Below are 24561 nucleotides of genomic sequence, written 5' to 3'. Positions count from 1 at the left end.
TCTCCAGAAATGTTTGGAAATAAGTTTCGGTTGTTTAAGTCTTCTAGTCAGTAGTATTTTATGAATGGCAGCCCTAACAAACTAATACAGCACTAGAAAAAATTAGAGTTGTTACCAACCAAAAAATAAAAATCACAATGTGGGGAAAATTTATTTTAGCAAATACCATCATAATATTTAATATATATCTACTAGAGTCCCAGTGCACAAAAATTTGTGCACTCAGGGGGAGGGGGGGTCCCTCAGCCCGGCCTGTGCCCTCTCGCAGCCTGGGACCCCTCCGGAGATAAGGACCTGCTGGCTTAGGCCTGCTCCCAGGTGGCAGAGGGCAGGCCCAATCCCTAAGTGCAGCCCCAGGTCCGGCTCAGAGCAGGGCCAATTGGGGAGTTGGGGCGCCGCCCCATGTCATACACAGAGCAGGGTGATCGGAAGGTTGTGATTCCACCCTCAGTCACGCTCAGGGTAGGGCCAATTGGGGGGTTGGGGCACCATCCCCTGTCACACTCAAGGCAGGGTCGATGGGGAGGTTGCGGCGCCCTGTCATGCACAGAGCAGGGCCCATCAGGGGGGTTGGGGCTCTGTACCCTGTCACGCACAGAGCAGGGCCCATCAGGGGGTTGGGGCGCCGCCCTCTATCACCCACAGAGCAGGGCCGATCAGGGGTTTGGGGTGCCGCCACTCTCACACTCAGGGCAGGGCCGATGGGGAGGTTATGGCTCTACCCCGTCACACACAGAGCAGGGCCCGTGGGGGGGGGGGTGTTGGGGCGCCGCACCCTGTCACACACAGAGCCGCAGGGCGATCAGGGGGTTTGGGCGCTGACCCCTGTCACGCTGATCCCAGTGCCGGGAGGCCTCGCAGCTCCGCTGACCCCGGTGCTGGGAGGCATTTTACCCTTTTACTATATAGGGTAGAGGCCTGGTGCACGGGTGGGTCCCAGCTGGTTTGCCCTGAAGGGTGTCCTGGATCAGGGTGGGGGTCCCCACTGGGGTGCCTGGCCAGCCTGGGTGAGCGGATGATGCCTGTTTGCAGCTGGTCACACACCCTTCAGGGTGGGGGTCCCCACTGGGGTGCCTGGCCAGTCTAGGTGAGGAGCTGAGGGCTGTTTTCAGGCTGGGGGTGACTGAAGCTCCCAACCGCTCCTTTTTTTCTTTTTATTCTGGGCCAGCTTTAGCTTTGAGGCTTTGCTCCAGCTCTTAGGCCTCCGCTGCTGAAAGTAGGTTTCTGGCCTTTGCTTACAATGTTGCAATCCTGATGGCTGAAGCCCGGCAGGTTTCTGGGGTTTTGTTTAGCTTCTATGTTTGTTACATAGTTGCTTGCAGCTCAGAGGTCTGCAGCGGCAGGCGGGGGAACATTGGAGTCCTCCATCACTGAAGCAAGCAAGCCTCATGTTAGTTTCAAGCTGCCTGGCTACCGGCCACCATCTTGGCTGACAGTTAATTTGCATATTGGCCTGATTAGCCAATGGGAAGGGTAGCGGTCGTACGCCAATTACCATGTTTCTCTTTTATTAGATAGGAGGATTTCCGTATTGCAAGACTGAGTCAAAAGCAAATGTATGTGGGTAACATCTACTTCTGTACCATACTATTATTACATGCTATGATTACATATATGCAGTAAGGACCATGTAAATTATTTAACAGGTTCTTTTAGAATTTTTTTTAAACATCACACATACCTTTCACCTAAATTTTAAGAAAGGTAAAAACTAATCTCTAATTATTTGGTTATTAACTCAATTAAAGAAAAGTACTATGAACAGTGGAATGCCTCCAAAATTAATTTAGTAAGAAAATTCTACTAATCTAGCATAAAAGGCAAATTTAGAATAGTCTTTATAAAGATTAATAAGTAAAAGGTTTTTAAAGTACAAATACTTATTTTCATCAGTTATACTTTGTTATGCACTAAGACCATTTCAAAGAATAGTTTATCATGAGTTTTCACAAAAGAATCACAGTGACTGATTAATCCATTTTGCCTTCAACACTTCATTTGCCCTTCAACAATCATTCTGAAAATATGTCAAAGACATTTCAGTGAGCCAAAATACAAGCTCGGAGATATCAAATTAAAAGCTTCCCATAAAACTCATCTATAACAGAGACTAATATCACAACAATATAGCACAATTAATGAAGACTGAACTGAAAGATAGCCTCTTGCAGCATTCAATATTGAGTAATGTAACAGTAGATTAGTTTTTAGTGCTCTTATACAATAGAGTAATCAAGTATTCCCTTTTACACTGAATTGGCTCTTTCTTTTTCTAAATTACTGTAAAACTACAATTGTATATTATCATGAGCCCAATCAGAAAGATAGTATTTTATAAAAAGTTCTATGGGATAAATTTTTGTGACATAACATTATAGTCTTACCTCTAGATTTAATCATTTTAGGACACTGAAGTTGCAAACTGATTTACTTAAGTGGTCAATTCATAGCCTTTTTCTTTCCCTTGAATGCACTTGGAAATTTAACCATGGCTAGCGCAGCGCAAATACCTTCCCATTTAGTCTTTTGCACTCTAACAACACTATCCTCCATAAAACGGCTTATTGCTATTTTAAATAAATGGGGAAATATTTAAAACAAAGAATACATAATTAGAAGTTCTATAAAGCAGGCATAATTCCAAATTTAATATTATTTTATCACAAAAAATAAAGTTCTAAAATATAGAACTAATAAAGTTGAAAACTCTATTGCTTGTTTTTAATGTGAACAAACAAATACTTACTAATTGCTCACTGAAAAAGCACAATTTTTAAAAAATTTGGACTCTTGATCTAGCTTCAAAGTCTAGAGCAGGGGTGGGCAAACTTTTTGACTCGAGGGCCACAATGGGTTCTTAAACTGGACCGGAGGGCTGGGACAAAAGCATGGATGGAGTGTTTATGTGAACTAATATAAATTCAAAGTAAACATCATTACATAAAAGGGTACGGTCTTTTTTTTTTTTTTAGTTTTATTCATTTCAAACGGGCCAAATCCGGCCCGCGGGCCGTAGTTTGCCCATGGCTGGTCTAGAGACTATGTAGAGATCTATCTGATCCTCTTAAGGAACACTTAGTTTTATTTGGTTGATGGGCATACACAGTATCACACTTAGGATCTAGGCAAGAGTGCCCCACTCTGAGTTCTGGACTTTGGAGGGATCTCCCAATTCATTCTCTGAAAACATCTTTTTCCACAAGATAAATCCACAGGGCAAAGAACGTGCCCATTCACAGCCTGCCCTGCCCTGCCATAATGAGTCCCAGGACCCAGGAATCTGTGTCTAAATAACCCTAAGCAGGCTTCTGGAGTCTCCCTGTGTAGGCAGTCAACCTTGCAGGTAATAACTTCCCCAGACGGAGCAGTGGCCAAGGGGCTGCTGTTTGTAGGGTGTGGAAAGAGTGTTAGTGTCTCTGCAAGAAGGGGCCCACCTAGTTTGCAAGAGGGCCAGTCTAGAGGGAGAGGGTTTGGGCTGCCCCATAGGCTGACTCCCCCACACACCACCACATTCCTGTGGGGAACTGGAACCCCAGCAATCTAAACCCGCACTTGGCCTTCTAGATCACTGAGCTACTTCCCAAGGCAGGTGGAAAGGACCTATTAAATTTGCAATGTATTAGTTTGATTTATAATTATTAAATGTTTAGACATAGAGTCTGAGGGTCTCCATGTACTTTCTGCCTCAGGTCCTGTAAATATTAAACGCAGGCCTTGGAAATATGCCAACCTAAACTTCAAATAAGTTAATTCTCATGAATCTAGCACCTGGTTCAAAGTCTACAACAGCAAGAGTTCAATAAGCACTTGATAGATGAATGATGATGTATGGCCAAAGGGACTGAAAAAAAGGTATGTGGAATATGAATGCAAATTTATTACTGCAACTAGAAAGGAAACCAAAAGTAAAAGATAGCATACATTACTAGCTTTATATGTTCACTGACTTTTCTGATCCTAACCTAATAATTTTTGACCATTATTTTTAGGTTTATATTTAATATCTGAAGAGGCTCTGTCAGCCCTAAAATGATTTAAAACACACATCTTGAAAAAGTCATGTCCTTCAAATCATTGTTACACTGTTATGGTTTTAACTACTACAATAATGATTTTTAATGAGTACATTAATTCCACTCAAAAGTTAAATAGGTACCAACTGTTAAGGAAACAAAGATTTGGAAAATCTTTGTCAAAAATAATTATATGCAAGTAAACGTTTTAAAAATGCAACTTAAGCTTCAAGTTATTTTCATTTTAATGTGATATTCTCAAATCTAAAAATAAATATAATAGGCCACATAAAAAAGAAAGCTTCTTAATTTTAGTAATTAAATTATTCTCTATCAACAGGTTTCTTCCATCACTTGTTAAATCCTTCAATATTTGACTGCAACTTCCAGTCTTACACTTAAGGGGTCACATACAACCTTAATTGGTATTACCATAACTCACATATGTTGCTGATTAATTTAAACTCCAACATTTCTATTATAAATTAAGCTTGTTTTCCCCCAACAAATAAACAGTGAAAGAGTTTTAATTAATGTTCTGATCTAGTTTATTCATTCAAACAAGCATCTAATAAGGGCAAAGCAATAAAGCTAAGCTAATGAAAACAGATTCTATAGTGAAAACATGAACAAATGCTGTAAGCATAAGGAAATGGTAAATTCCTACCAGAAGGAAAGAAGAGAGATTCTTAGATTAGTCATCATCTGGATGGAGGAAAAAGGTGGTATTTCCAAATTGAAGCAAGAGCATATGGAAAAGGCACTAAGCCATGAAGGCACATGTCGATTTCAGGGAGCAGAAGGCAGCTAGGTATGGCTGCATTGCAGCTTACTTGAAGGGAGCATGTTGAAAAATAAAAACAGAAGTGGGGGTCAGATCACTGCAAACCTTCTGAACCATTTTTGTTTCTTACTGAAAACTTAGGAGAAATACAGTTAAGGTTTTCTGATTTGTGCTTTGAAAAATAACTGTAAATGTAAAGGATAGAATAAAAAACATAAAGTAAAAGAGAAATAGGAAATGAGGCCATTACAATAATTCTGCTAAAAAAAGGTTAGTGAATTGCAATGGAAAGAGACAGAGATAAATAAGAGGCCAAAGAGGCAAAAAGAAGAGAGCGTAGTAACTGACTAAAGTTTCCAAGAGAGAGGAGTAAGATTAAGCTCAGATTTTCTAAAGACCCGTGAATGTTTGGAAACCTATAAACCTGCTGATTCCTCTAAGTGCTTTTGGACTTGGGTTTCCAAAATAACCTAACCATTTTTTTCCAGGTAATTCAATGTCATCTAATAGTTTTCAAAGCATATCAGTTTCACTTGCATTAAGTTCCATACAGCACATTCTGAACCTTGGTAAGAGATGCTGTCACTGGAAATTCTATCCCACACCACAAGAACCCATTGCACTGCTGTTAGCACAGCTGGGGTTTTGTTCAACCTGCAGCTGGATATGTGTAATATCCAACTGTGACCCCTTACTATATTGCTTTTCTAAATGCCCTTTAAACAACCTGCATATGCTGATACCTGATACCTACAATTGTGAGATCAACGTCCAAAATAATTTCTAAAATCTGTGCTAAAGTAATTTCCCTCCCTTTTTAAGGACTCACACCAAATGAGGACACTTCAGTCCTAATAAATCTCCTCCAAATACAGCTTGGTTGTTTGAAATCATGCAAAGTGTCTATAATATGAGACATCATTAGAAGTAAAAGAAAAACTGACTTCCTTTGAGGAGTTACTCTTAGAATATATGAGGCGGCTACTTAGCCTTATGATTGTGCAAAAAGTGGGAAAATTATCAAAGTTTCTGAAAGAAACTATTTTAAAAGCTGGAGAATACTGTTTCTAAGTAACTTTTTAATTGTAAAATATGTAGCAATGAGGAAAACCACTCACCATCTCATATATTAATGCAGCACTAAGGAAAGAAACATCCATTTAAATAGGGATAGACCAGGGGAAAAAAAGAATAGGAAACAGTGCAGGAGATGCCTCCTTTTGCAAGACCCTATATAGTAAAGAGCTAATATGCTAATTATACCAAACAGCAGAATGACCATCTGGACGACCTTCTGGACGAAGCTGGGGCTGTGAGGACCGAGGCAGCCAGGACTGCCAGGGCTGAGCCCCCTTGCATGAATTTTGTGCATCGGGCCTCTAGTAGTCAAGAAAATGTTTTATATGATTAATAACATAACATAGATGACATCTGGCTGGAAAAGACTTTCCTCCTAGAAGTTCTGCCTGTTGTTTCAGAAGCATTACCTAAAAAGAGGCAATGTTAAATAAAGGTTACAAGTCATGGTTCAAACCCAGCCCTTCCTTAGACATATTACTTATCCTTTCTTCTGCCTCAGTTTTCTCATCTATGAAATGAGGGTAACAGTATTACTTTTTTTTTTTTTATCATTTCTCAGCTTTTTGGCTAAGATCAAATGTAGTAGCTGTTCTTACCAGTTTAACAGTATTACTTTTGTCATAAAATTGCAGAGAGCAGTAGTGGATTTAACATATGTGAAATACCTAGGAGAGTGCCCGAAAGAGTAAATTCCCACAAGTACTAGCAATTATTTGTATAATCAGGGCACTGGTGAGCTCTGAAGCATCCAGGCTCGAAAGACAGACAAAAGTAAAGTAACTGAAATGGGGGGGGGGGGGGGGGGGCTGGGAGGTGTTTAATGACCACCTACATCTCTTAAGTGCTACTTGACATATGTGCTCCTAAGGGATGCGGCCCCGTCAGAGCCCAAATAGATTTTTCCCCTTCTGAAAAGAGAACCTTATTATATCAATTCTAGAGATATCTTAAAAAGACAATTCTAAAGAGCCATGTAAATATTTATCTTAAATGACACCATTTTCTTAACATTTAAGATCACCAGATAAAATACAGGTTGACAGTTAAATTTTAATTTCAGATAAATAATGAATAAATGTTTAGTACAAATAGATCTCATGATATTTGGTAGATATGTGGTGTGTGTGTGTGTGTGTGTGTGTGTGTGTGTGTGTGTATACTAAAACATTTTCATTGTTTACCTGAAATTCAAATTTAACTGAGCAGACTTTTTTATTTTTAAATTTGGCAACCCTATTAACAACATAAAGTTCAAATAAATGCACTGAATTAGCGAATGCCCATAAAGAAAAAAAAATGAAGTTATTTAAACTAAATAAAGTATCTTAAGATGTGGCATAGTAAACAGAAAGAACATGCATTTCAGAATCAGGCAAATCTGAGCTGCAGTTCACCAGCCTCTGTCAATTTATAACTAACTGACCCTGAAAGAAAAAATGACTATACTTACTTAGCCTCACTGCCCTTGCCTCATAAATGGGGTTTACTTTACCACTTTTCAGGGTTGCAGAATGGTTGACATGAAGTAACGCACCCAACACTTCCCTGATGCAGAACAGGCAATGAATGCCAGTTCTCAGTTCTTCCTCAGAATATCTCAGCTCCAGAAACTAAAAGTCCCCATTCACAATAGCCAAAACCAAAGAGCTCAAATTATCCTACAATAGCTAAACAGAACCAAGTACTCCCTAAACTGTGCTCATATACAAATCTCTCCCTCTCCTGATAACCACATTTCACTTGGCAGTGCCCTTGACAGCCAGAGTTCTAGGTCTCCACTGACTCTCACCTTACCTAGGCTGTGCCCCACTATGGCTGACCAGAACTGTTTTCATCTGACTATGCCTAACAATATTTGAACAGAAAAAAACTTAAAGTAACATTACTCTGTGATATCCTCACATGTTTTTGTTCTTTTTCACAAACTTTAAAGATTAAGGATATATAAACTAATTTCAAATTATCTTATAATATTAAATGCAAAAATCTGCTTTCTTAATTAAAAAAAAAAAGCTGAAAAATCCTAATCATTCAAGTCAATTAAAATTCTGCAAATGGCCTGGCTGATGTGGCTCAGTGGTTGAACATCAATACATGAACCAGGAGGTTATGGTTGGATTCCTGAGTTGCAGGCTTGATCCCCAGTAGAAGCCATGCAGGAGGCAGCCAATCCATGATTCTCTCTCATCAGAGATGTTTCTATCTCTCTCTCCCTTCCTCTTCCTCTCTTTGAAATCAATAAAAATGTATATTTTTTAAAATTCTACAAATGCACGAAAGAAAATTATGTTGAGGTATGACTCCTGAACCTAGACCTTCCTTCTATTTTGGAGTCATTCCACATGAGGAATTATTTTCCAATGTTCATTTTCACAAATTGCTTAACAATATGTTGTCCAACTTTCCATTTAGTATACCTTATCTTCTCTCTACACACTATGATTTCTCTGAAGAAAAATTGCCTAAATATTTCAGCAATTTAACTAGTGGGAAGCAAAGAATTAAGATTATAGATACAAAGGTGCTATAATTGTGTTTTAATCAGCTTATTAAATACAACATGAACATGTATCAATCAACTAACATTTAATTTCATGGTCCATGATTCAAAACTGTCAAAAGTGCAACAGTGAAAAGTTATCAGCATTTACTTAACAATTTGTTTCCAATTTTCTTTGAACTAATGTAAACCACACAAAATATTGTATGACAATTGTTACATGTCCTTATGGACAGAAAGAAGACATAATTAGAAATTGTATTAAAATACAAACATAACTGAAATTTATCTTTCTTGTGAGGTATTACCAAGGTGGACCAAACAGAAAAATATCTACATATATGAAAAACAGAGCAACATAATTATTTAAGTTGGGGAACTAAATACATGAATTTTTAAAATACCTATTTCAAATTTCTATCCTCAACAGATAAAACTTCACTGATGAAACAAATTACTGAGCTAGTTTGTTTTAAACTGTTGCTGCAAAAAATAAAGATAAATCTCTATAAATCTCATTTAGGAAGTAAGCTGCCAAATTGCACTTCCATTTAGGAGTATTCCCAAAGACTTCCCCATTACACGGTCACATTTAGTACACTTATCTTCTGTCCTCCACAGAAAAAAGTGGTTTTTCATGATCTGAATGATTCATAATTTAGTTTATCTAAATTCTACATTTGTTAAGAAGCGGTGAAAATTATTAAGAAAAGTCAGCAGTTCTTTCCTCTAGAATTTTGCTTCGTAGCAAAAATCACTTTACTGTTTTTGTTTTTGTTATAGAGGTATTTTATTCTAAAATTTTTTAAATTAAATTTATTTTTTAAATTTAAATTCTTTATTGTTTAAAATCTTACTTAAGTCTCCTTCCCCTCCCCCCCCCCACCTCTCCCTACCCACCCCCAACCCCCAGCACATGCCCTCACCCTCCCTGTCTTATTCTAAATATTTTTTTGGTGACATTGATTAATAACATTATATAGATTTCAAGGTCTGTTTCTCACCATTATTTTTCCCTCAGGTAGAGAAGGGCCTGAGGGTAAGAGTCATTAACATCATTTACTAAGACAAAAAGATTCAATTGTGATTACGAGGATACCTTTTATTGCAGTCAGGAACAGTTATTAAGGATGTTTTCTCACAAAACAACATACTAACTACAGTGCAAATTAAACAAAGTCTAGAAGGCAGAGGAATCCCTGCCCTTGATGAAGTTGATATAATCTGTTTCTAGTATTTAAAATTACAACATTTATTCTAAATAAGATATTTTTTAAATAGAAATAAGTAGACAATGTGAAGAAGAAAACGGAGTTAAAATCATGAGCCAAGGTTAAATATTTCATCCGAATCTGCAGAGTCAGATTCCTTAATTCATTATCTTCTTTAACTAAATGAGCTGTACTGTGTGCTGGTTACTGTTCTAGACATCAGCCACCCAGTGGTTAATAAGACAAAGTCTGAGTCCTCATTGAACTTACATTCTAGTGAGGAGACCCAGAAAAAAATGCTATAAATATTTACGTGTGCCTATGTGGAAACTGTGTGTGTGTGTGTGTGTGTGTGTGTGTGTGTGTGTACAATGTGAGAGAGCTGTTCAGGGGCATGGAGGTAGATCAGAAAAGGCCTCACATATACATAGCAATTACGATATGCCAAGTGTAGGCTGGCAATGAGGATAGACTATAATAGAAGACACATATTAGTATTCTGCCATTCTAGTATACTCACATGGGAGATCCAGATAAACTATCAGGAAAATGTTCTGTTGCCACTACCTATGTAAGCTTGGCAGGTTGGTAACCCCTCATCATGAATAGTGGCACCAACCTTCCAGGGTTATTGGGGGCATCAGATGTTTATAAAACATTTGGCATAGTGCCTAGTAAACTGCTAATTTTATTATTATAGTTAAATGCCCATGTTGTAGATAACAAGAATGAGATTTATGGAAATTGAAGATAGCAGAAAGGGGGAAAGGATAATAAAGGTATTTAAAAAATAAAAAAAGGGAAGGAAGCTGGGTTCACATGAGGACCTACAAGATACACTGCAAATTATATTTATAAACCTACAGAAGCCGAAACCGGTTTGGCTCAGTGGATAGAGCGTCGGCCTGAGGACTCAAGGGTCCCGGGTTCGATTCTGGTCAAGGGCATGTACCTGGGTTGCGGGCACATCCCCAGTGGGAGATGTGCAGGAGGCAGTTGATTGATGTTTCTCTCTCATCTATGTTTCTAACTCTCTATCTCTCTCCCTTCCTCTCTGTAAAAAATCAATAAAATATATTTCAAACAAACAAACAAAAAAAAAACCCTACAGAAAATAGACAATGGAATCACATCACACACTCAATTAAGTGCCAAGAATTAAACTACACATGATCAACAGAGAATAGATGAGAGAACAATCCATTCACTACAAGTGTCTCTGTTGCTATTTGACTCACCAAGAGAATATTTCAGAGTGAATGAGGTTTATAGAAAAAAATATCTATAGTCTACAGGCAGTTGCAGATCCCATATGTGAAGTTTAAACACCTCACCTCGTTGAGTGTGTCTAATATAGAAAACAAAACAAACAAACAAATAAAAAAAACAGCCAAGGGTCCTTATGACTTTTATTAAATTGTTTTAAAACTTAGCTCCAGAAATTCTCTCCCTCTCCTTCTATCTCTCTCTTGCCACCTCCCAGACATAGCCTTTCCTCCCCAATAATCAGCAACCTCTGAGGCAGCAGAAGCCTGGACCTGACTAATAGTCACATGGTCTGGATCTCTGGCAGACTAAAGACAACATCTTGACCTAAGTTATGTTTCAGTTCCTCAGCCCTGAGTTGGAACAACCTCCTGGCAACCTGCTCATGAGACCAGACAAAAAAAAACACCAGAAAAGACCCCATAGCTCCTGCAGGCCTTAAGAAATGATCACTCATGCATGTGGGGTGCATGCTTTCATGCTGTTTCCGCCAAATTCTCACTCTGCCATCTGCATGATGCAACTGGAAACGTGATTCATCGGACCACATGATTTTTTTCCAATGCTCAACTGTCCAATCCTTGTGTTCCTGTGCGAATTGGAGATGTTTTATCTTGGTAACTGCAGACAGCAAACGTGTTCGAACAGGCCTTCGGCTTCCAGATCCCATACAATGCAGTGTAAGGCTAACTTGCCTACAAACGTCAGGTGGTCATAATAATCTGGCCACTCATGTTCAAATATATCCCACATTCAAAGGCTGTTAAATCGCGTTGTTTACCCATATCTTCAGGAAAAAAAATCACTTCCACTATCATGGTAAACAACCTGCTTCCCTATTTATAATGGTCTGGCCCTCTAGCAACTTCAGCGCAAAATTATAGCTAATTTGCCTACAAACGTCAGGTGGTCATAATAATCTGGCAACTCAGTGCAGAAGTATCAATAAGTCCTTCCAAAAAAGAAGTCTTTGGAAGTACATTCCAAAAAAACACAAAATTCTACAAATACATTCATTGGGCATTTACTCTGTGCCTGTGTATTCACACTAACAAGTATACACACAAAATCATATTTCACATTATAATTTTAGGATTTCCACTTACCTTGGGGAAAAAAATATCTGGCCCCAATAAAAAACAAAAGTCATCATATGGAACAACAATTACAACAATGATAATGATAGCAGTTAATTTTGGGCCGTGTACCATGCCTTTAGACTTCCTATGAAGTACTTCATCCTGATTCTACCTGCAAAAAACCTTACTCTTAGATTAAGTAATTTACCTGAAGATCTAACACTCTGGACATGATGAGGTTGGGACTCACCCATGTCTGTCTCTTAATCATTTTGTACTACTTCTCCATTTTAAAGACTCAAGCTTTCCCATGTGCATTCTGACTTTTTAAATGTAGAATTTATGGGCACAAAATAATTCTCCCATGCAGTATGTTACACTAAGTAACTAAAATGAATGATCAGTGCCTTAAATGTGTGCAACTTTTGTCCTCCAGGGCTAAAACCTTCTTTGTGTTATTACTACTTCATACTGCACGACTTTTATCTTTAAATGGTACATAAATTAACCAAGTAAGAACTCAAAAATATAATGACATATAAAAGGAATATAATACTGTTTAAAGTCAGGGAACATTTCTCAAAAATTTGAGAAGTGGGTGCCACCAGATTCTCATTAAACTAGTCTGTGCCTACAGGGTTTTAATAACCTCCAGTTTTTTTGAAGTGCAAATTTTACCTGGATCATTATGGGAATGAGGCACCACAAAGACTTGAAGGGGCTTAGTGTCCCAGTCATTAAGTTTATAGGTAATGTCAAATCCTTGTTTCCAAACTCCACCATCTGGATTGTCAAAAGGAATTAAACTGTAAACATCCAACATCTAAAAATATAAAAGACAAATAAAAGATTTAATTATGTATAACCATTATTAATTTAAACTTAATGCTGAAAAATATTTGTTCAAAACTACTTATTGTTGTACTTTAAGTATATATTTTACAAGATAAAGCTATTTCTGTAGACATGAAGGGTTCAAGGCAGAAAACATTAATCACCATTCAAAGGCTTAAAATGCTACCTAGATTACATAACTATCCTGATGAGTAACCCCCTTCCCCATCTGCTTCTAATAAAAAAATAATTTCATTCAATTCCTCTTCCCCTGCTTTATTTCCAATACAATTTAATAGGAATAGGTAGTAACTAAACAGCAAACCAAAAAAATTAATTATGACCAGATTAAAAAACAATTTACTGAAAATTACTTTTACTTCAAGTGGTCATTATTTTATACTCAATCTCTTATATTTTAAAATCTGTATCTTAATGAAAATGCATCTATTTATATTCTTTCATTTAGCATATGTTATGTTTACCTTTTTTATTCTAAAAATAAAACTACAACAAGATTGACTAGGTTAAAAAATGGAAGAATATTTTTAAATTGAGATTTAGCTTTTAAGTGTTCAAACGCTTTCTAAGTTTCCAAAGCAGAATTCCTTCTACATAATAATATATTTTGAATACAAGGGAAAAAATATTGCCCTCTCCCTCAAAATAAAAACCCTAAAAATTTTTATTCTCCATACTCTCTATAATATTAAATATGACAACAGAAACACCCTTTGGTAAAATTTCACCCTTGCCTTACCTCTGACCAATATGTCTGATATTTTGGATATATATAAATACATATAAATAAATATATTAGGACATATATAAAGCTCTCACTGCTGCCAATTGCACATGTGTGTTTTGATCTGTCATTATCGATCGCGAATTTGGTTGACACTTCTATTATAGAGAAAGGACGAATAGCAATATTAAAATATTTCTTCTAATTAATTTCCTTTCAATGTGCATGAATTCGTGCACCGGGCCACTAGTTAATACATAAATGAGTTAGAAAACTTTTTAAAGATATCAAGCAAACTACATAAAAGTGAATACAAAGTATTTTAAGGCAATAATATATTTCTCACTTCAGAATTTATGACTTTAATAAAGTAAAATACAATGCTCTAAGGATAAGTCAACAAATCTTTGGGAACCAGCTGGCCAAGGGAGGATGTGTTAGCAGTCTCTGCTATTTCTCCCAGTTCTTTCTTTAGTCTGCAGAACTCCCAGTCCTGCTGCCTCCCTCTGCTTGCATTCCATGGTTGCTCCTACCTTCTTTCTGTCCATCCCAAATTTAGACCCACCCCTACCAAAAAAAGGTTTTTTTGTTCCTCTTTAAAAGGAGTGAATTAAAACCTGAACAAAGCCAAGCCTCACAGAAATAGATATCCCTTCAAATCACAGGATAGGTTCCTAATCCTATCTGAACCTGGCCACACACTAGCTGATGAGGTTGCAGGCATAAGACCTGGCCAGCTCCACTGTTCCCAGTTTTCAGCTTGGCCTGTGAGCCATGTCCTCAAGGTCATACCATGTTCTCTGTCCCCAGGAGTTAATAAAAATTCCTACTTAGAAGCCAGGACACAGCCAACTCATTTTATCCAAGTTTAAAATATTCACCCCATAGGGTCCTGTCACCAAGTTCCAATTTCTGGTCTAAGGTATAAGGTTAAGTCTATAGCTCTCTGCTATTTTGCAGAACTAAAAAATATGAGTGTCACACCCGAAGTTTAAGAAAGGCAAAAGTTCTTTCTTTCCTAGTCTTCAACTCCACTATCTTCTAGAACAGCCGTGGGCAAACTACGGCCCGCGGGCCAGATCCAGCCCATTTGAAATGGATAAAACTAAAAAAAAAAAAAAGACCGTACCCTTTTATGTAATGATGTTTACTTTGAATTTATATTAGTTCACACAAACACTCCATCCATGCTTTTGTTCCGGCCCTCTGGTCCAGTTTAAGAACCCATTGTGGCCCTCGAGTCAAAAAGTTTTCCCACCCCTGCTCTAGAACAATGTGATCAAAGAGAATAATGCAAGCCAAATATGTAATTTTAAATTTTGTAGTAAAATGGGATAGGCAAAATTAGTTTTGATGACATATTTTATTTTAGGCCAATATATTCAAAATACTACTATCTCAATATGTAATCAATATAAAAATGAACAAGATACTTTATAGATTATTTTTTTTCATACTAAATCTTCAACACTTTGTGTGTAAATTATATTTCAAGCACGTTTCAATTCAAACTAGCCACATTTCAAATTCAGTAGCCACATGTGGCTGCCATAGTGGACAGTACAACTCTAGAATATTTCTCTTCCTTCTCATAAAGGCATATTCAGCAAAAAGAATCTAACCCTACACTATGCGAAACCTATAATGTATAACAGCGACATAGTAAGAGGAGGGCTCTTCTTGTACTCTCCAAAAGAAGGTAAGAAAATTTCTTTGGCCAAAATTAAACTCTAAAGATCTCCAACTGTTACAAAAAAAAACAAGACTGAAGAAGTATACAAAATGGCCATATTCACAAAGTATAAAATAAAATAAAAAATTAGAAGCACAGAATTATGGAATTTTATCACTAAAAAAGAATATTAATGATCTTGTAATTAATCAAATCACAGAAACTAGAATCCAGAGAATTTAAGTAACTTACTAAGTAAGAACAGATACCAGATCAAATCTAAAAAAACAAAACCCAGTGATTATTAACTAATGCATACATTACCTGCACATCTGCATTCTGACTTCCACTTTGTGAAGCAAATAGACAGTCTTCAGGGTCAACTGTGAGGGACAATTTTTTCGATGGCAGAAAAGGTGAGCCAGCACGTTGGCTGAAATTGCCTTGTGAACTTTTTGGCCCATCCTCCACAGACTCGCTCAAATTGATGACCGAATCTCTAATATTTGAGATGATCTCATTATTCTCAGCTAGCAAATGCTCCAAATGGTCTATTTTTTCTTGCAACATTGAGAGCTGGCCCTACAATAAAAAAGAGGCAGCTATATGAAACTCTAACATAGCTCTGAGACACCCATATTTTTTTAAAAAATTATGTGCCTGCTCAAGAGGGCAGCCACTCACGCTTCACTTTCCACTTTTATAAGTGAGGTCATAGAAAGCATTAATCGCTGAATGGTTGAAATACAAATTTACAGCAGAAAATCTTCTCTATGGCTGCAATCTTTGTTTAATCATATTTTAAAAAGAGCAACAGACGTACAAAAAATATTGGGGGATATATTTCCTATTACCCCCACACCCAGCCCTAAAATATCTTTTGGTCTCTAAAATCACTAAGTACAATAACATATTATATTCAGGTATAAAACTAAATTTAACTATAAAAGATTCTAGTTATTCCCAAAAGTCAAAAAGTGACCTTTAAACCTGAAAACAATCATTTCATCTCAATCAGTAACACTAGTGGACAATCCTAAATAAGAACTGTGATCTACAGAAATCAGTTAGTCAACTGTTAATTAGCCATAAGCTTGAAAAAAAAACTGACATGAATTGCCCTCCCTTGCCCCCGCAAGTAACCACACATTATTAAGTCATTTAGACCGGCTATACTACATTGTGTGACTTTAGGTTTTTAATTGATCCTCACATTAATTATAGAGGCTTGTCTCTCTATAACATAAACTTTGCTATACAGAATAACACCTTAGCTTATGAGAGCAAGGACAATCTCTGTCTTGCTCACTCCTATTCCAGGGGTTCCAAATACAGAGTAGATAGTCATAAATTTGCCAAATGGCCTTCATATTTCTGGAAAGCAACTATAATTTTTTAGTGAACACCCACTGTGCCAGGTATAATGCTACATGCTGGGAAGGCAGGAATGCATAAGATATGAGTCCCTATCTAAACACACACACAAAAGGACATTTTAACTAGAAATAACCTACCCTTTTCCCCCAAAAGTCCATATTAGAGCTTAATAAAATAACTATATGGATAGTGAACAAACAACTCTAGATACTCAGAAACAAAAAATTCTATCACCAGTAAGTAACAGAAAGACAGAAAGGAGGAAGGGAAAAGAGAAAAGAAGCTAAAACACTAAATGTCCAAAAATGAAGGACTGGTCAATATCTAATATCACGGAACAGTTTTCAGGGACTGAAAAGTTAGGGATATAATTTTTTAAATAAAAATATATGAGAAGGTACTTTCAGGAGATACAGTGGAGAAAAGGCAGTTTTAAAATAGTATGTATGAATAAAATAGTATATATGACATGATGATCCCCTTTTGAAAAATAATACATACTTGAGATGGTAAAAACTGGTTATGAGCATTTATATTCCTTTAAAAAATGTTTTTTATTTTACAAAGAAAGTAAGGGAAGGGAAAGAGAGAAACATCAATTGCCTTCCCCCTGCACACCTCCTACTGGGAACTGAGCCCATAACCCAGGCATGTGCCCTGGCAGGGAATAGAACTGGCGAACTCTCAGGACATAGGATGATGCTCAACCAACTGAGCCACACCAGCTAGGCTTCCTCTTTTGTCTGTTATGAACAGTTGTTTTTGTAATGGGGAGGCTGAAAGAAACAAAGTTTTTACTCCCATGTTACTGGTCAGCTCAACAAGGGAGAGAAGTCAACAGACTGCTGTCTACCAAAAGAAGGCCATTTTAGCAAACTGAAAACTGACATAAGTCTGAAGGGACAAGGGAAAACATTTTAGAATAAGAAAAAAAAGTAGCCAAAATTAGAAGCAAATCAGCAGCAAATTACCTTGGGAGGTAGGTGGGAGAGATAACACTGGAGATGAATACTCAAAGCCCTGATGTACGAGAAACAAGGAGCACAAGATAGATATGTACCTCCTCAGACTTCAGAGATGCTCTCATAAGCCTCTCTACTTAATAGAGACAGAAATAGCCCCACACACATCAAAACTGCAGTCCTTTAAGATATCTGTCACCTCTAGGTGGGGTGGCATGTCTCCACAAGGTAGAACTCTGAAGCCTGTTCATCAGCATATATAGAAGCAGGAAGTGCGACATTTTAGCACAGAACTCATCCTGAAAGATAAGCCCCTAGTGAAAAGCAAGACAGAGAATATAGATCAGTTTTTGACTAGAAATGGCAAAGCAAAGGAAACCTGATAATCAGTACAACACTAGTTCACGGTTCAAAGAAAAACTAGTTGAATCATGTAGACTCCAGGTCAGCAAAGCTGTTGAGTAGTGTTATATATACTACAAGCCCTTTTTTATCAGCACACATTGATGTTGGTTGAGCATTCTCAGAAGAAAGGCCATAGAGGATTCTTGGCATAACCCAAAGTTCACTCAAAAGAAGCTAAAAATATTTGACAGCCAGGTACACAGCTGACTAATCTGTACCTATTTTCTAAAACAGACATACTATCAAAGGCTATCTGAAATAAGGGGAAAACTTTTCTTCACTCATTTATCACACCACCACAGCTTTTTGAAATCACTCCTGATGAATTCTATTGAATATTTCCAATGCTGAAAATGCAAGTCTACTTCAGTGATGCTTGCAATTTCTACCACAGCAGGTAACAACAGTAAATCAAGTTATTCTGATTGCAAGCAGAATTAGAACACATTGACTTATTATGCCTGTAGTAAAGCTACACATCTCCATAAAATAAAGCCTTAGCTTAGTCTAAAATATCACCCCAGTAATACTGTTATAAGTATGTATGATGACAGATAGTTACTAGACTTGTGGTGATCACTTTGTAAGGTTTATAAATGTTAAATCACTATGCTGTATACCTGAAACTAATATAGTATTATGTCAACTACAATTCAAAATAAATTCTTAAAAATGTTAAAGGGAAAAAGACATTGATTCCAATGAAAATTAAAAGTTGTGCTGGAAAGGCTAAAAATAAATAAATAAATAAATAATAAATAAATAAATAAATAAATAAATAAATAAATATCACCATCCTAGAGCTTTGAAAGGTGCCACATGTTTTATCAGACACTTAATAGTGTATAAAAGAATATATGAGCACTGACTTTCTCCAGATCTTCCTGTACTTTCAGAAAAAGGTAATTCTGAAGCCATGCACACAGCAAAGCTGCCTATAGTTCAACAAACACACATCGAGAAAGAAGAGGGCTCCTTCCTGGTCCCATAACCCATGGAAGAGAGTATTATTCCAAACAAACATTATAGGAGATGGATGTTTCATGAAAAAGGATCCTGCAAGCACTAAAGATGATTTCAGTATCATTGTTGCTTTAAAGATACAATCAATGTTTAATACCTGGAATACTGTACTGAATGACGTTCATGGAGAAAACGGTGGCCTAGAGATATGTCAACACAGTGGTTTAATGGAAATTATTTTTTAAACTATATTATGCAGGGAAGTAAAATCTCCCTCCAAATAGCTGAAATTTTTGAGATGCATACACTTCATAAGCAAATTCTGTATAAGACAGAGAAGAGTAGTATGACCTTAAAAGGATATGCTCATAGTCTATATTAAAATAATAGCAATGATAGGCAGTGTTTCATATGATGACAAGTCAGAGTACCAATGGTGATATTGAAAAAGACAAGTTCCTATAGTACAAAAAAAATTACTTATGAGAAAACCACTTTATTTTTTGATTTGCTAATCAGTTCTCTAGGGAGGCCATGGTGTTGCACTGCTGAGGAGTGGGGAAGGAGATCATGGTATTTGATTTTTTTCTGCTTTTGGTGAGAGAAAAACTGAGCAAAAAAAAAAAAAAATTCACTGATATCAAAGACTTTTGAGAGAGAAAATTTAGAGCCTACTACAAGGCAAAATAGGATCAGTAACCACTCAGCCCTCTGAACAATATCAATCAATGTGTGTCTATAAATTATCTGAAAAAAGTCTTATGTAATTATTTGCCCCTGGGTAAGACATGAGTTGCTGGGACTGGCATCACTGTGATCACTGAGGCATGCTGAATCTGCGCACCTTCTTCTTCCTTCCTGTTACAATGAAAAAAACATGTGCCTTCTCCTCTCCCTACTTCAAAGGCCAACACTGCTGGTGAGCTCCAACCCCATCTCTCTCGGTTGCTCAAAGGCTATATTTTGTGGTTAAACTCTCAACACTGCTTCGTCAAAGTCCCCTTCTAAAAGCAAGACATTCTCAATAATATAACATGTTTTATTAGGTCAAACTATACAAAACTGACATTCTCGTAAGTCAAAAGTAGTCATATGTCACCAATTTCTTTTTTAAAATATATTTTATTGGTTTTTTAGGGTTTTTTTACAGAGAGGAAGGGAGAGGGGTAGAAAGTTAGAAACATCGATGAGAGAGAAACATCTATCAGCTCCCTCCTGCACACTCCCTATTGGGTATGTGCCCGCAACCAAGGTACATGTCCTTGACCAGAATCGAACCTGGGACCCTTGAGCCCACAGGCTGATGCTCTATCCACTGAGCCAAACCGGTTAGGGCTGTCACCAATTTCTTATGGTTCAACTTAACATCTTATCCTATCTTAAAAAAAAAAGTCAAACTCCAGTGCTTTTCTTAGCCCTATATTGCCTTCCATGTCCCTATCCCTTTCATGAACATACTGGGGTTCTCAAGAGTCTACACTCATTATCCCCCTTCCTTACAAACTCCCACTCACTCACTTGCCCATTCCAATCAGTACCAGCCCACAACTCCACCAAAACCAGTCTTGAAAAGTATCCAAAAACTTCCATGTTGCCAAGCCTGATGAGCAAACAGTCTTCACCTTATTCATCATAGCAAGAAGCATCTGGCACTCCTCCTTCCTATAAACTGTTTCTTCATTAGCTCCCAGCACAACATACTCTTGGTTTTCCTCCTGCCAACTGTTTATCAATCTCCCTCTCTCATCAGTATCAAAATTGTGGAGTTAAGGTTAGTCCTTGAGCTCTCTGCCTTCTCTATACAATCTTAAATTATCTCATCCACTCTATGACTTAAATTCCATATTTTTGTACTGACGTTTTCCACATTTATATCTTGATCTGAAACCTCTTTTCTGAAAAAGGAAGGAAGGAAGGAAGGAAGGAAGGAAGGAAGGAAGGAAGGAAGGAAGGGAGGGAGGGAGGGAGGGAGGGAGGGGACCCATCTATCCAAATGACTGACTTCTCAACTTGGGTTTCACACTTAAGTCCAAAAGACATCTTCACAAAAAAAGCTTTCTATAGTCCTTAAGTCTTCAGTAAGAATCTCCACCTTGTTGTTCATACATTCCCAAAATCTTGGTGGCATAACTGATTCTCCCTTCCTAACCCTGCTCACACATCCTACATGCTATTTTCATCTTATCTCCAAAATAGTTATTGAATCAATTAGCCTCCCTCCCTCTCAAATGCCACCACACTGGTCCAAGCCACAGATACTCTCTTCTAGCCTAGTAAAACAGTCTCTTAACTGATTTCTCATGTCCACATCTTTTAACCATACCCTAATACGATTCAATACCTTTCCTACATGCCAGTGTTCATTTCTCAATATACTGAAAATACCTTGCCCCACAATCAATAAGGACCTGCATTTCTATCATTCCATCCTTTGCTTTCTTGTCTTCCCCAACTTAGCTTCACACTGTGAAAAAGATAATTCTAATTCAGCTCCTCCCCACTTCATCTCAGTACCTCGGTACATATGGTATCTACACTAATAAAAGACAAAGATGCTAATTGACTGTACCTTCGCTATGCCCTAAGCCACACCCATCAGCCAATCGGAGTGGCTATATGCAAATTAACCCAACCAAGATGGCAGCTGGCAGCCACGGAGCTGGAGCAAGCAGGAGGCTTGGTTGCCCCGGGCGATGGAGGAACCCAAGCTTCCCACCTGCCCTGAGCCGGCTGTGGCCTCTGCTCATGGAAACAAAGTTTCAATTATAGAAGACAAATAAATTCCAGATACCTTCTTCCAGCCAGCCTCCACTGGGAGCTTGGGTGGCTGGGGGTTGTGGCCAGCCTGCAAACAGCCATCAGCCCCTCACCCAGGCTGGCCACACCCTCATGGGGTGAGGGTCCCTGCTGGGGGACTTAGCCAGCCTGAAAATGGCCCTCAGCCCCTCATCCAGGATGGCCAGGCACCCCAGTGGGAACCCCCACACTGAAGGGACTGTGACCAGCCTAAAAAGGGCCCTCAGCCCCTCACCCAGGATGGCCAGGCACCCCAGTGGGGACCCCCACACTGAACGGGGTGTGGCCAGCCTGCAAACAGCCATCAGCCTCTCACCCAGGCTGGCCAGGCACTCCTATATAATAAAAGGGTAATATGCAAATTGACCCTAACAGCAGAATGACTGGGAATGACTGGTCCCTATGACAGACACTGACCACCAAAGGGCAGATGCTCAATGCAGGAGCTGTCCCCTGGTGGTCAGTGTGCTCCCACAGGGGGAGCTCTGCTCAGCCACAAGCCAGGCTGATGGCTGCCAGTACAGCGGTGGTGGTGGGAGCCTCTCCCACCTCCTCAGCAGTGCTAAGGATGTCCGACTGCAGCTTAGGCCTGCTACCCACTGGCAAGTGGACATCCCCTAAGGGCTCCCGGGCTGCCAGAGGGATGTCTGACTGCTAGCTTAGGCCCAATCCCCCAGAGAGCAGGCCTAACCAGCAAGTGGTCATCCCCCAAGGGGTCCCAGACTGCAAGAGGGCACAGGCCAGGCTGAGGGCGCCCCCCCCCCCCCGAGTGCACAAATTTTTGTGCACCAGTCTTCTAGTTCTCTATAAAGTTCTTCAACTCTCCCTCAAATGTCTGCTCTGCGTAACCTTCCCCAGCCATCCTATCTAAAATAGATAGGTCTCTCACATGTTACACTCTATGTCAACTTATTTTTTGTTTCTTTCACAGAATTTCTATTATTTTATTCAGGTATTGCTTCCCCATGTCCATCACTAAATGAATCTCTATATTGGGAACAGGAACCATTCATTATTGTACCCTAATGCCTAGCACAATAACTGGCGCAAAATAGGATCGCAAAATACAGGAATGAGCAAAAGCACGCTTACAGTTGTAAGTAAGTGAATTAGAGTTTATTCTTGTATTATTATTTAGTAAGTATTATATTTTCCATATGAACTACTGTAAACCTGCTTTTGCTCACCCCTGTATTTATTGAGGGGGGAAAGTTAAAAAGAAAAACAGTGACATTTTTTTCTATGGAAGTATTAAATGTCTTTTTTGGGCACATAAACCTACACCAAAAATAACACAAATAAAAATAACACTAACTGGCCCTGGCCAGGTAGTTTGGTTGGTTAGCACATCATTACAATATGCCAAAGTTACAGATTCAATCTCTGGTCAGGACACATACAAGAACAAGCAACCAATGAACGCATAAGTAAGTGAAATAACAAAATCAATGTCTCTCTCTTCCTGTCTCTAAAATCAAGAAATTAAAAACTTAAATTTTAAATAAAGATAAAAATGACAATTTTTAAAGAAAGGGAAAAAAAAGAATCTTTACTGTAACCCAAAAAGAAGTAAAGTCCTAAATAATAGGGTGACAGTTTAAGAAACGACAAAAACTGATCCATTCTTGGCCACAGGTGACAATCATGACCTCATGATTAGGGTAAAATATGTGGCTCCTTTTCTTGGGAAAAGATTGTGGATTCTGTACATTCAGTCCACATTCACTACCATCAGTAACCAATGGGCTACAATTGATGCAAGGGAGAGACAGACTTTGGAAAAAGAAACTGTAGATGATGCTAGAATCCTTCATACCATGCTAGTGATATAAGATCTTCATTTAATAAAATCTAGTTTCTAGTTAAGAAAACTTTAGAGGAAATGTTATTACACATTTAATATAACCGCCAATGGCAGTATTCAAAAGAAATAAAACCTTACCACAATGTATGTGTGGGTATGTATCTGAAACACCAAATTTCTAACATTTTTCATCATCTTTCATTTTTACCCTCTTCAAATCTAATTTTGTTAGAGTCAGCCACATCAGGATTTCTCTGGACTTTGATTCCATCACTGAATGTGCCATGCCCACCATGTAGCAAGTGTGGTGAGGTGAGCAGAGTACAACAAGAACCATCAGAATCATATGCAAGGCTGGTCATCATAACAAATTTCAGAATCCATCCTGAAATCTCAGTAAGGGCCCCAGCCAAGAGAATAACCACTAAAATGGCAGCTTCTGTCCTCCCACAAAGATAAAACAATTAGCTATCCATGAACAAAAACAGTCCTGGGAGATCTCTTACAAAACTTTAGCAACACAGTTAAACAACAAAATCTGAGAATGACCATACACACAAAAGAAGGAAGACAGCTTCATTTTGCCTGCATCATCCCATCCCCCAAGCCAGTACTGCTAAACACCAAAGGGAACTCCTCAGCTAGAAAGAGTCCCCTTTGCTGGGAAAGAAGAATGGGTAAGTGACAAGCTTCCCCAGCCTTCACTGCACAGAGACATATAGAGATAGCTCAGAACAAGGAAGAAAAGCAAGAGCTACCAATAACAGCCATATATAGAAAGAGCAACACAGGTTCACAGTGACCTGCTCTACGGACAAACCCTGCTTTCACCACCAAAGAAGGACCAACCCAAAAGCCAGCACAGCTGCCGTGAAAGCCCTGCAGATTTCACCAGTTTTAGCCCACATTTATTGGCATTCGCTAATGCCAGCTACCTATGTTCCACCCTCCTCCCTCCCCATCATCTCTGGAGACAAGGAATCACACCAGCAGCCAGCCCAGGCCTCTGAGGCTGCAGAAATCCAAGACTCCAGGCTTTTTATTATTTTTTTTAATATATTTTATTGATT

General features: G+C 38.4%; 1 protein-coding gene across 1 annotated transcript in view; it reads right to left on the bottom strand.

Annotated features, from left to right (window-relative positions):
* The window catches only part of MAN2A1 (mannosidase alpha class 2A member 1), a 158845-nt gene that overhangs the window by 117645 nt on the left and 16639 nt on the right, over positions 1 to 24561 (bottom strand). Inside the window, exons 2-3 of the mRNA XM_081090174.1 lie at positions 15509 to 15766; positions 12612 to 12756 (exon numbers count right to left, since the gene is read on the bottom strand). Of these exons, the coding sequence (XP_080946300.1) occupies positions 12612 to 12756; positions 15509 to 15766 (403 nt within the window). The remainder of the gene's footprint in view (positions 1 to 12611; positions 12757 to 15508; positions 15767 to 24561) is intronic.

This window comes from Myotis nattereri (genome assembly GCF_964212035.1).
Source record: "Myotis nattereri genome assembly, chromosome: 4".
NCBI lineage: Eukaryota > Metazoa > Chordata > Mammalia > Chiroptera > Vespertilionidae > Myotis > Myotis nattereri.
This window is presented reverse-complemented; position numbering and strand designations above follow the sequence as displayed.